We start from the raw sequence: 13,310 nt of genomic DNA on the forward strand, positions 1-13,310 counted from the left end.
GTCCCACAAGGGTCTGCTTCTTTTAGATACGGAAGTTTCTATAGTATGAGAAAAGGTCATTTACCAGCTCGTGTTTGTCACTTGAACATCTTGCCAGTAACACCCCTGTTGGAACTCTAGTTTGGGAATTCTTGATCATCCCTCTATCATCTAAAAATTCTAGAACACTGTTGATTCCCACACCCATAAAGAAACCCAAAGTCCACAATCTTCTGTGGGCGAAACACAAAGGGTTGGAATCTCTGTGCAATCCACATCTGTGTGTCTTCTTCTCTGCTTGTGGAGTGGTCAGTGTTTTCTTGCACTTGATAAGAGATCCACATTCTTCACTGAAATCCACCTGGACTCTGCACCTGTTAAAACACAAGCAAACCCACATCCCCGCAGGGACTGGAGCATTTTCTCAAAATCCTGGAAGTGAAGAATAAGCCCTGATATGAGAAATAAAATATTGATCAGTTGTTTTGCAAAATTGCATAGAGACATGTAAGATAACAATATAAGTTGCTATTACTAACACTCTTTTGTTATGAGCATGAGGAAACATCAGAGCAAAACAATGCATGTAGTAAAGAATAAAGTAACAGTAATTAGGAATCAATCAGATAATACACATAATCAATAATACATGCAAAATTATATAATTACTAAGCACTACAACACTGAACTGTCATCCCACATTCTGCAGCAGCTGATAAACCTCAGATCAGTAGAGAATTGGAAAATTCATGGATAATGATTCTCCAAGCTCACTTTAAAAGTAGGTTCAGCTGTCATATATAGAGGGTCAAATTGCCAAGCCAAAATTACTTGAATACTTTTTGATGCAGAAAACATCTGGGTTTATTGTCAATCATCCCATCTGAGTAGAGCTAGAGCTTGGCCAGAGCCCGAACTCTAATTGGTGGGTGTCACTTAACACATTTTAAAATAAGGCTCTTAAAAATAGCAGTTATGAGTAAAAAACCTTAGGGTTAAAAACCAATCAAATCATCAAGTAATTGAATCCCTCCGAAGTTTCCTTCAGGATACAGGTTCTTTGAACACAGCAAACCTCTTCTTCAAAGATCTGAAAGTGGTCACAGGCGGGATTATGAGCCTGGATCTGGACACTGAGAGTGTGAAGGTGGAGGAAGTGCAGGTGAATGAGAGACTGATTACCTAGTACAAAACTGAAACCCAAAGAAAAAAGTTAATGTTACAGCTGGACTCTCTGCTGGAGTACTTCTGTAATAATAAATGAAGAAAGCCACGAGGCTAGCAGTCTCTGGATAAAGAAAACATATAAGCTGTTAGAAAACAAAAGGCAGGATCCTGAAGAGACGTGTCTTGTAGGTGATCACACAAAGAGATGGTAAAACATATGAAAGCCGGCTGTAAATACCACAATACCTTAATAATAATTCTTATTACAAAAATCAGTGAATTCACATTATATAATCAATATATTAGCAGCAAGTGTTTGAAAGGGTTAAGACAACCTTTTTTTACGCATTCATGTAATATTAACAACAATCACTATTTATCAGTATTACCTATAGAAAACAGAAATAACAAAGGTTACAAGCTCACTACCAGCAATTCCCAAATTTCAAATCATTGGGGAACGAGCTGATGACCCTACAGATAAGATCTGATTGAAGTTTCCCAAATGTTCTGTCTTCAGAGAAATTTTGGGTAGTTGAATCTACTAATACTTGTATCTTTACGCAGTGGTTTCACTCGCTGGGAAACACTTTTCACAGTAAAATATTTCCATCTATGTCATATTAGGAATAACACTGATTTGCATAGTGTCTCCCTTTTCTGCATCTTGGGCAATGATTTGGTGCTGTCGCATTTCCCGCAGACTCTGGGCAATATTTTGTTATATGCCCAAATTTCCCACATTTGAAACATGGCCTTTTGGTGAGTTCTGCTGCTATTATTTCTGTGGAATTATCTTGTTGAGGAGTTACATGGAGAGCTGCAAAGGTTCTTGAAAGTCTTTCATCCTACGCTTGAAGGAGTTTCCCAACCTGTTCTCCCCATACGCCTGCTTGGATTGCTGCGATGTGCTGAGGTGTGCCCACCTTACTGCATGCCTCTATCATTTCAGTCATGGTTGGTTGACCAGGCATGGCACTAATTATATGCTTGAACTCTGCATTGGCATTTGCAAAAGCAAGGCTTCGAAGCAGATGTGGCTTCGCCACTTCATTACTTACTTGTCTGTCCACTGCTTGCGTGAGACAATCGATGAATGAAGTGAAGGGTTCAGAAAGACCGTGCTTTATTTCTGTGTAAATGCCTTATGGAGTTCCAACTGGTTGAGTTTGCAAAATTGCCTTTTGTGCCGCCTATTTAATGTCCGCAATCATGTCTCAAGGCAAATCAGCTGACTTCAGGTTTGTCATGAGGTTCATCTCCTGCTGATTGAGCCAGTGTGAGAGCTGTATGCGGCCCTCCTGCATAACTATTCCTCAGTTGAAGGAGAGCCCTTCGCCATCTTGCATCCCACAGCAGGAGTTGTGAATCTGTAAAAATTGTCAAGGCAATATACCTACAGTCAAAAGGTGCCAAGTCATAATTGTTGAATGTGCGTCTCAAAAGCTGCTTGAAGTATGGGGGTCCCAAACCATTATTTTTCACTGCTTTTATCAAATCTTTGACCACGTCATGATCCAGAGGTTCTCATCTAGGATTTTCATTTCGTCTCACGTATCTCACTGGCAATGCAATGCTATCTGTGTCTGCTATAGCAAAGTCTCTTTCTTTCAGTTCTTTCTTCCTGATGTCTGCCCAGTTCGTTGAACTGGATGTATCTCTCAAGACATTTCTGCTTAATGGAAACAAATCCATGCCCATATTCTGTGGATTTGTAGTCTGCCAGGATGCACCTTCTTCTGGCCTGAAGGTTTTATGCATCCCATGCACCCTGAATCATTAAAATCGAAAATCAGAGACAAAGACACTCTAATTAATTAAAATTAGAAAGTGGTATGTTTATTACACCGGAGGGCAGCACCGTGGGGATCGTCCCCAAAATGAGTGACCGCACCGCACAAGGATTTTTGCCTTCTATTTATTTCCCAAAATAATACATATGCATAACCCCAGCATCTCCCATCCCCTCTTTGTATTAAAATGAGGTTATTAGTCCTTCATGTGTGTGCAATTCTTCTCTTGAATTGGGTTGGTGGTCTTGAATTGAGTCAGTGGTCCCAGGGATGAAGTCAGTAAAGTCTTCATCAGGTCTCTGTTGTAGGGAACGCTGTGCTCCAGGACGGCTTTGGTGAATGGAGATGAGAGATCTCTGAAGGCTGCTCTTAGAATATAAGGTTTATTAGGGATGGTGAAAGGTCTTGCTTGGAGCTGCCAGACGCAGCACGTGGCAAGGCTTGAGGGGATGGGGGAGGGGAGAGACAAGGGGTAGAAAGGATGCTCTAGGAGAGGGTGGAAGTTCTAAGAGGGGGAAGATCTAAGAGGGAGGAAGATCCAAGAGGGGAGAAGTTCTAAGAGAGCATCTGGCCCCTTGGAGACCCCTTATCAGGGGGCTTCAAGGTGGGCTGGAACAAGATTTGGGCCAATGGGGTTACAGACACTTGATGTTTCAGGGGAGGGTTACAGGTGTGGGATGAATCTTCTGCCAGGCAATTATATTTATCCATCCTTTCCAACATCTCCCCAGTTCTGTTGAACAACTTGAGATACTAAATATTGACTTAACCACTAATTTCTGCACACTCTGAGGTATACAGGGTATTGCTACTAAAACTACACTTATTACTATTAGAATAATCAAACTTACTTTACAGAGTTCCTTTATCTAAGATGCAAAGCTCAAACCATCAAATACACTGTTCAGCTAAGATGGGTCATCCATTATTAAATCACTGATTATAGTAGAGGTGGCCTTTACTTCTTTACTGAGCCAACATCCTAACTTGTTTGACTGCTTTAGGGTAATGGAAGAACTTAACTGAGTTAGCATTATCAAAACCTTCTGGAAAAGGTCCTCTAATTAAACAGGTTGAAAAAGGTTTGTTAGGGCTTGTGTCAGTTAGACAAATGGCAGCAGAGCCTGCAGACTTGGCTAAAGCAACCCAGACATTTGTCTTTGGTTGACTTACAGGTAAAACTTCAATACAAAATCTAAAACAAAAGAACAAAAGCAACATGCATGCACGCAAACAATAAAACTCCATTATTTTCTCGAGCTGTTTCTGGCAGGTCATTTTCTTTTTATGACTCTGCACAGTTCAGGTCTGGGTGCTTGCTTCTTGGCTTGTATAGCAGGAGTACTGCCTGGTGCGGGAGTGCCAGCGGGCTTCACATTCTTCGCTGGGACACATTTGGGTCCTCCACCTGTAGAAACACAAGCAAAACCTTTTCCCCATGTTATAAGGTTGTGTGGTCCTTCTGTTTGTCCTGGATCTAAGGTTTTGATTAAAACTGGGGGGTGCCCCTTTATTTTTGCTTTTTTGTTGTTCAGAAAATGTCTGTAAAGCGGGGGGGGGGGGGGTGTCAGGCTCTCCTGCAGAGCTATTTTAAAAATTGTAAACATACAGAGCCTTACTCAACCTCCTCTGAGGTGCAGCCTGATCTACTCCCCCTTTCTGTTGATTTAAAATATGTTTTAGGGTTTGATATGTTCTTTCTATGGTACTTTTCAACAGTTAATAATCATTCACCTATTGTTGGTGCATCTAACTTCAATATGAACTGGTTCTAACCCTCAGCTAAAATCTTAACAGTTTAAAATCATTATTCAACCCCTCCCCCTCCTGTTTGAGGCATGGGGAGGGACATTTGTGGTCCTGCACACAGGAGAAATGAGGGTGCAATGGCTGAACCCGGCATTGGTGGCAGTGCAGATGGCATCGATGTAGACATGTAGGGAGTATTTACAGAGGATGCAGAAAGGGTGTTGCCATCTTGCACTGGAAAGGAGGTTTGAGGAAAGTGTGCACCATATTGTGGTAGGAATTCCTGAGCACATTCCCTGAGCTGGAGAAAGAGCTGCCATATAAAGTCTTTTGAAAATGGGAAAAGGTGTGGGTGAGTCATGGAGCTGGACTGTTGCCCCGGAAACCAAGCTGTTGGGGCAGTCATATGAAGTACTGGAGTGCTGACTGTTATGGTCTGAAAGCCGGGTGGGGCCTGTGATGGTACAGGAATGCCTTGTGAGTCTGTGATGGTTATAATATTTTTGCCGCTGATATTTTGAGCTGGTGGGTTTTGTGCTCCTAAAGCACTCATGGCTTGAGCTCTGTCCTCCTGACTACTCTTTGGAATGTGTGCTGCAGCTGTTGTGTCTTGTCCCGACATTTGCCATTTACCTGGGAATATATTCATTGTATTTTGTTCACCTGAGAAGGGGACTGGAAAAGGTGTTTTGAGGGCTTGGCCTGACTGTCTTTCAAGCAGAGGTTCTGAGACTATGGTATTTAGTCTGTAGTGTGGTTGAACTTGCTGCAGTGGTACTGTTGTTCCACTTCGGGGCGCTGTTGCTGCAGAGTTTGGTTGCGAGGATCCCGATCTGGGTCCAGGCTCCGCTCGGTGGATTGCAGAGGGATCGGTTGTTGCTGCTGCAGTCGCCGCTGGTGCTGGTGCTGCTGAGCCCTGCCAAGGCTGTGTTCGGGCTGCAGCAGGCAGTCCCGAATCTGCAGTGGGCAGTACCGAGTCCAGGGGCACAGCCATAGCTGTAGGTTCTGGCAGCCCCCGTGGCGAGGCTGCCGCTTGGATGAAGGAAGGAGGGGCCCTGGGCAGACTCGGAGGCTATGCAGTCTGGCGGGAAGGGGGGTAGAGGGGGAGGATGACGTCGGACCCACTCGATCCAGGTCCCGCCCATTGTATCCTGGGTTGGGGCTCGGAAGCGAATGGTGGTGGAACAAAGCTGACGTCGGCCGGCCCCGAGCCCGCCCCTGCTGAACGGGGGGGGGGGGGGGGGGGCTGGAAAGATGCCTCTGACGTCTGACGTCATTTTCGGGCCATGGGCAGGGGCAGGAGCTGTGGGTGGACCGCCAAGTGGCAGAGGCGTTGCCACGGAAGCTCCGGAGGCAGGCTTAGCTGCCTGGAATGTCCCCCAAGGTGGGGAGGAGGTTGGAGAAACGTGTGTTCCGGACCCCGCCGCTCCCGAGACATGCGGAGTTGTAAAGAATTCGAAAAATGCCATGTTTGCCTGATCCAATGGTCCCAAGAGCAATTTGAATTTTGAAACGGCCCCGAGGTCCCTCCCGGGCTCTGCCTGGGTTGCACTCCCCCGACCGCCCACCTCCCCCGCCCCCCCGGGACAACCCCGTGCCCGCATTCACAGGGATGACGCCTTCCTCTTGTGATTCAGGGGGAGCAGTTTCACCCCGGACTGTGGGGGGCGGGCTGTGGAGGCTTCTGACTCTGCTGGAGATTCTCTGCAGCTTCGGAGGAAGGGGCCGCGGGCCCCGGCTCTCCTGCCTGTGAGGGAACGCCCTGCAGCCCCTGGTGATATACGGTAATAACTCCACAACCAAGGGTTGTAAAGTAGATACGTATTTTATTCAGCGCTGGACACAAGGGGGCAAAATCTTCCCAAATCCTGTGTACCCCGGCTTCCCAAATCCCCGTATTTATTCACAAAAGTCATGCATATTCGATAGCGCTTATACATATTCAATCACTATCCCCGCCCATTCTCCGCATGGTATGGAAATTAGCTGCGACCGCGTAGTTCGTTCTTTTATTGAGTCAGTCGTCCCAAAAATGAGGCTGGGGTCTGGTGAGATGAAGTTGCCGTCGTCTTCCTCACTATTGAACTTTCAAACTTAGATGTCTTTGCATGCGCAGTCGACTTTTTGCTTCGCATTTTCAGCAAGCTAAGCAATTTCCATCAGAGGCCCCCCTTTTTCTTGTCGGCTCAGCACAATTTTGATAGGTAACAGATTTTCTTCAGGGGGTCCATAATGTACACCGTATGTTCATGCATCTACTGCCTAAATCATTCTAAATTCCCTATTAACCCTTAAATCCCCTGTTTCACTGGGGTGTTTGCAAAGCACCTTTTGCAAGAGGTTTTCCGCATTTTGCCTCATGAATTGCCTCATAAACAACTCTGCAGACTGACAGAAGGCTCGCAGCCTTCTGGTTTTTGCATGTCGCAGAATGATAGAGTTCCATATTAACATCCTCCCATAGATCTGGGTCAAATAAATCTTTAACTGTAACATTGGGGAATTCCTCCCTCACCCAGGATAACAAAGCTTCCAGTTCCTGTCTAGAGACCCGGACTGGATGCTGCCTCATCATTATCTCTAGATCATTAACAACATCTGTGGCAGCTGCTCTCTGGCCACAGAGAGAAGGCACAGACTTTCCCAGGCATTTTCCCAGGGAAGGCTGTGAGAAGATCAGAGAAAGAATGAGAAACAATTCTTATCTCCACTTGTTGCGCCTGCTGTTGCCCACATGTGGAATGTATCATGGAGATTTGTTTACCAAAGGGTGATTTCTTAATTGGACACTGGGTGGTGTTTGGATTAATTGACCAATTAGGTCAAAGCTTTATTGGACTGTCTGTAAGAGTTACTGAGTTTCTTAATAAGTATAGTATAATATAGGATAAGATGATATAATAAAGCAATTGATCAGCCTTCTGCAATCATGGAGTCAATGCTAATTATTCCCTGGCTGGAGGCCTGCGGCAACACGACATCCGCCTCTGTTTTCGAGAGGTTACTCCCCATTTTGTCTCCTTGACAGCTTACCTGACCCTAATGAGTCTGTCGTCCTCGGGTATCTGCCTGTGCTCCAACCACCAGCTCATGGAAATCTAGCTCCCTTGTACCGGGTTTTCCAAGTGTCTGAGATGCCAAGATATTCACCTCCGGAAGAATTTTTCTGGCTTCTGGCTTTCGTCAAGGAGACTCCTGGCACAATCTCTTCCTGCCGAGTTTGCACTTTTACACAGGGGCACCAGTTTGTGGAAACCCTCCCCGAGGATCCCCCTGATGGGGAGACCCCTTAAAAGTTCTGTGCCAGTACTGAGAGACAGACAGGACTTCTGTTTTTTTCAGTCTTCAGGTGGTTGTTTATTTTTCTCTTATCAGAAGTTCAGCACGTCGCCTACATCTCAGACTTAGTGTACAAAGAGAAGGCACCAAAAGTCACAAGACGCACAGGTTTAAGATCTTTAAAGCTATTTTGTCCAATTAACTGTTAAAATGTACTTTATTTCTACCTTTCTACCGATAACTACTTATTTGTCTGTCCATGCAACATCTGCATTGCAATTCTTTCTAACCAATCACTCTGTGCCACCAGCACTGCAGAAAATTGAGTAGATGAAGAGCAAGAAGGAGATCAGACAATGCCCAAAATCCTCCATCTTGTCTTCTATCTACCTCCATACTAAAAACCCAAAACTCTAAGTTTTCCACCCTGTGATATTACACACTTCTAACCAACTACACACCCGTAATCCCAGTGCTATCAGTCAATTTTGGAAGCTGGTTCCATGGCCTCAGGTCAAATGCAGTGCTCTCCTGGGGGTCAGTGCCTGTCAGCACAGAAAGTCTAAAATTCTCAGCATCCAGAGTTCCAACAGTCACCCTTCAGTATCATAGGAAAGAAATACCAGGACACTGGAGTGTGGTGCCCAGTGGTGACTGGTGGCTAAAAACTTCTGTCTTGACTTATGTGATCATCCCTGCTGAGGGGATGACCTATGTGTAGGGAGTATCTCTGGGGTGCTACTTCATGTCTAGAGAAAACCTTTGTTCAATACTGTTTTCTATTCTGCAAAGTAGATTTTTTTGTGTGTGGGGGTGGTGGTGGAGGCACTTAAGTAATATTAATTCCCAAGATACTGAATGTTTCATCTTTCTGTTGATCTCACTGGGACTTGAAATGGTGCAACACCTTTAGAAAGTAGGCTGTTTATTGATTTGCAGACTAAAATCTGGGTTAACTTTTAAGTGATTTGAAGTGTTACTTGAATGTGCTTTCAGCTTCTAAATGCAACTGCTGGACATGGTAAGTCTATATTAACTTCAGTTAATTAGTGTTGTATACAAAAGCAGATCAGAGAAATGTCACTTAGTAAGACAAACTGGGGGTGTTTTTTACCTAGTATAACCCTGTCTCCTCTATGTGAGAAGGTAACAAATGCTTTTTAGTGCATCTTGTAAGAGTTGTTTTTCTTAACATCTGTACAGGAAAGTGCAGGCCCTGGACTGTAGTTCTTGATCTGTGACAGTGACTGCTTTCTGCTTGATTGGCCTACAGAGCAATGTTGTGTGCCCGTGACTTTATAATCCTGAAGGCAGCAATGTTAATGCAATGGACAGAGCTTGCACAGCACAGACTGTGTCTCCTCTTTTTGTAGGACATGCTACTGCATCTTCATTTCCTTCTGGGATTTGTAGAGCTCCCTGCCTCTGAGGAGTAAGACTCAATTTGTTGACCCAAATAGTCCAGGCCTACAGATGGTAGAGTGCTGGGAATGTAGAAGAGCTTACTGTGATCAGTTCTAGGCACAGGTGGTGCTTTTAGTTTGATGGGAATGATTATTCTGAGGTGCTTCAGCCCCTTAGGAGCCAATTTGAAGTGCTGTTCTTGAAAGCCTGTCCTAAACATCCACTTAGTAGTGGGTACATAATGGATTCCTTCAGTTTTTCTTCATTTTTTTTCATTAGAGAAATATTCACAGTTGTTATGTATTTTATAGCTTTTTATTAATTAATTGCATTGAAAAGTATGTGCCATCTCTTTCATATTCCATCCAAAGCAGTTAAGCAATAGAAGCAATAACCATGGGAATATAGAAGACAGAAAATTGATGGACTAAGTCCTTGAAAAGGGGGCAAAACAAAGAAGATAATACCTTTCTTATACAGGATGTTTAATGATGAGACAATCAACCCCAGGTTTTGACTGGTTCTGTGGTGAGAACTTGCCCTAGTGATGAACTTTGCTCATTATCATAATAAAAACCACACCCCTAGCTCAGGCACCCTCTACTCACAAAAAGACCATTACTCATCAAGCATGTGCCATGATTTCTTGGGACACTATGCCTTTAAATCAAAGCAGAGAAAGGATAAGCCAATAGAAACTTAGGCAAGTAGTGACTTAAGTAAGATGTGTTAATAGCCTAATGTTGTAACCTTATAAGTAGGCCTTTGTGTGCCTCAGTGTGTTGGTTTTGTGGATCTACAACCCAGCACCCCTTTCTGGTCAGAGCTGTAAATAAATCAAATACCTTGACTCTGTGGAGATCAGCTTCTTGCACACCAGGTGAAAGAACCTGGTTCGGGACAACAATGAAGAGGTAGAGATGTCTCCCAACTTGCTTAGATGCATTCGTAGTTCTCTGAATTAAAGTAGAGATTCAGCAGGTGTAAGACTTGCACAGTGGTTTCCCACCTATTAAGCCTGCAGCCAAAACTTCACCTCATACCTAGAACACAACAATGTGACCTTGCCTGTTCTAAGTGTGTTTAACAGATGCTGGCACCTGTGGATGTAACATCAGGTTGTGGAGGTGGAAGAATGAGGATGTGTTTCTAGTTAGGACTCTGTACAGAGAGGAAGGGTAAATTGCATCTACACCTCTTGGATGTCTGCTATCACATGTATTGCTGGGTGTATTCCAGTATGTCACAAGTTTTGTGACCTTCAGCCCCACTTGGTACAGTGACAGCAGTTGACACGTGGATGTATCTGGCCTAACTCGCTCTTTTCCCTTCCTGTTTGAATGCTTGTTTAGGCTGTAATTCAGTGGTACTTTAAAGAAGGCTTAAAAAGCTGTAGGGTTTATAACCTGCCTTTATGTTGTACAGCAAAGAGAAGCATAGATGTGGTGGGATTTAATCTGCATAGAAGAGTTGTTTGTGTTAGAGTACTTATACAGAACAAACCTTCTGCACAATAAATAGAGATGACAGGACATTTTGCAAATTGCAAATTCCTACATACAGAATCTCCTCAAGACTATTTCCAAGGGAAGGAAGCTTAATTTGAATCTTAATCTGAAGATGAGGCTTCAGATTAAGATTTTTTGAAAACAAAATGTATTCTTTTGCTCAATTTAATGGCATAACTGAATTGTGTTAGACTGTTTTGTTTGGATTGGAAACTTGTAGCTTCCCATGTACTGGTGTAACATGGTGGTGCTTTGCCTGTAGTATTCTTAGTCTGTTTTTATTGCTGGGTGAAGTGCTAAAAGTACTAGCTATGAAGTAAGGTGTGCTGGTATGAGAATATTTGAGCAGGGACAGCCTCAAAATTATTTAAAATCCTGATCTGTCTTAGCAGCAAAGTGACTAGTGCTTATACTTGCTTAAAGCTAGCCTCCTGACCAGCAAAATGCACTTGATAGCAGCTAAGACATTAATTTTTCTCACATAGTCATTTATCACATCTTGGCAGATAGCTAGATAGGGTGTGAGCTTGTGGAGGGAACCAGTGTGATGTTCTTTCCTCTGTCTGCTGCCCACGTACTCATGGTGTGTTCACTAAGAGGCTTGTGAACAAAACAAAACTACTCTTGATCCTAAATGGCTTGTGGTCTTTGTTTATCTGTCAGAGCTGGGGCCTGCTGAGAATTAAGCTTCTTACTACACATCATCAGTGTATCTGATGGCATCAGAGAAAAAAGGAAGTAGTATATATAATTGAAGCTGCTGTTTCAATAGCATCAATGAGATTTGTCTGCACTGCTCCATAGCAGTGTGTGTTCCAAACTTGTGTGCTATGGAGAATACTATTAGTAGGTAGTTCCTCTTAAAGAAAATTTTAGACATCAAACAGCAGCACTGCAGAGCCAAACCATCCATTTTCCTTACTGCATTGTATGTCCCTTCTCTTTTTGACAGGTATTCGATCGGTGAGCTTTTATGAGCACATCATCACAGTGGGAACAGGGCAAGGTTCCCTATTGTTTTACGATATCCGAGCCCAGAGGTTCCTGGATGAAAAGCCCCCACACGCCTGCTATGGACAGAAGCAGAAATTAGGAGGAAGTGAAATTTTAAAGTTGACTACTGGGAAAGGTTGGCTGGTGAGTAGCTTGTAGTTGTAGGAAAACCTTTACACAGGAGTTTACACTGGTTCTTTTTGTAGTAATGGAAGCTATTATATGAAATGTGTCCCAGTCAAACAATGATCATGTAACTAATAACTGTAATCTTGAAAAGCAAGAAGTGCTGCAGTATTGCTCTCTATAAAAGCTTTATGAAAGGGTATTGAATGATTGCTTGCTCAAGTGTAAGGCATACTGACTACTTTTCTTATGCACTGATTCATAAATGAACTAGATTTTATATCTTTATATTTTCTAATGTAATCTAACTTCTAGTTTTCAGAACCTCAAATACAAAATTCATTGTCTTCCTTTAAAATGTGCCACTCTAATGTGGTAATCAAAGCAAGAGAGATTTAATTGTGTGCAATATTAGAAACTGTCCTCTTGAGGTTGTCCTAGTTTAGGGCAAATTTGGGGGAAACCCTCTGGAAGGAGCCCCCAGAAAACAAACCCCCACGGCCCCTCCCCACCCACCTGGTTCGGGAAAAAATTTTCTCTGAGAGAAGTGGAAAATAACTTGTTTATTTAACAAACAAAGCACTGCCCAGCACCAAAAAAATTAACAACACCAGATGACAACAAAACTCTTTCACCACTCTGAAGAGATGAGCAAATCCAGAAAGTCTTTCCTGGGAGTGGTCGCCCGGGTCTGGACGCTGGGGATTGCTCTCCGGCACTGGGGATGGCTGCTGCAGATCACAAAGCACAGGCTCTCGGTGTTCCTTGGTGTTTCCCAGATCCCAGTCCAGGGCAGGTAGGATGGTATTCAGGAAGAGGAAAGGAAAAGAAACACTCCAGGGAAAGAATTGGACTGCTTAGCTAAACTAACTAGGAAGCAAAGGCAAAAGCAGAAGCAAGCAAAAGAAAGCAAGCCAAGCAAGCAAGCAAGCAAAAGCCAGCCAGCCAGCCCTAGCCTTTTCTAGACAGCAGACCATGGGGGGAGGTGAACGGGCTGATAACAAGGCAAAACAAACCTTCACTTTCAGAGTCAGTTCTGAAAGCACAGAACATAATATCAAACATAAACAGAACACACGATTGGAGATACAAACACCGTAACGTCACCCTAGGACAGAGGTAATGCCATGGCAGGCACTTGAATTCAATTTCCTGTATGGTATCATAAAGCAGTTAATGACTTTGTCTAACTTTTCTCCATTATCCTTTGTATCACTGTGATGTAACTTTAAAAACTAATGAAACCTGATATATTCCCTACCCTTCATCTCCTCTCTCCAATGTTTGGCCCCAATGTCCCCAGAAAAAGCTT

General features: G+C 43.6%; 1 protein-coding gene across 4 annotated transcripts in view; it reads left to right on the forward strand.

The window, feature by feature from the left end:
- The window catches only part of LOC140682096 (DDB1- and CUL4-associated factor 12-like), a 205,373-nt gene that overhangs the window by 139,919 nt on the left and 52,144 nt on the right, over nt 1-13,310 (forward strand). For all 4 annotated transcript variants that reach the window (XM_072923022.1, XM_072923020.1, XM_072923019.1 and 1 more), the window contains one exon: nt 11,832-12,016. In XM_072923022.1, coding sequence (XP_072779123.1) covers nt 11,832-12,016 — 185 coding nt within the window. The remainder of the gene's footprint in view (nt 1-11,831; nt 12,017-13,310) is intronic.

The sequence above is a fragment of the Taeniopygia guttata genome, chromosome W, assembly GCF_048771995.1.
Source record: "Taeniopygia guttata chromosome W, bTaeGut7.mat, whole genome shotgun sequence".
In the NCBI taxonomy this organism is placed as follows: domain Eukaryota; kingdom Metazoa; phylum Chordata; class Aves; order Passeriformes; family Estrildidae; genus Taeniopygia; species Taeniopygia guttata.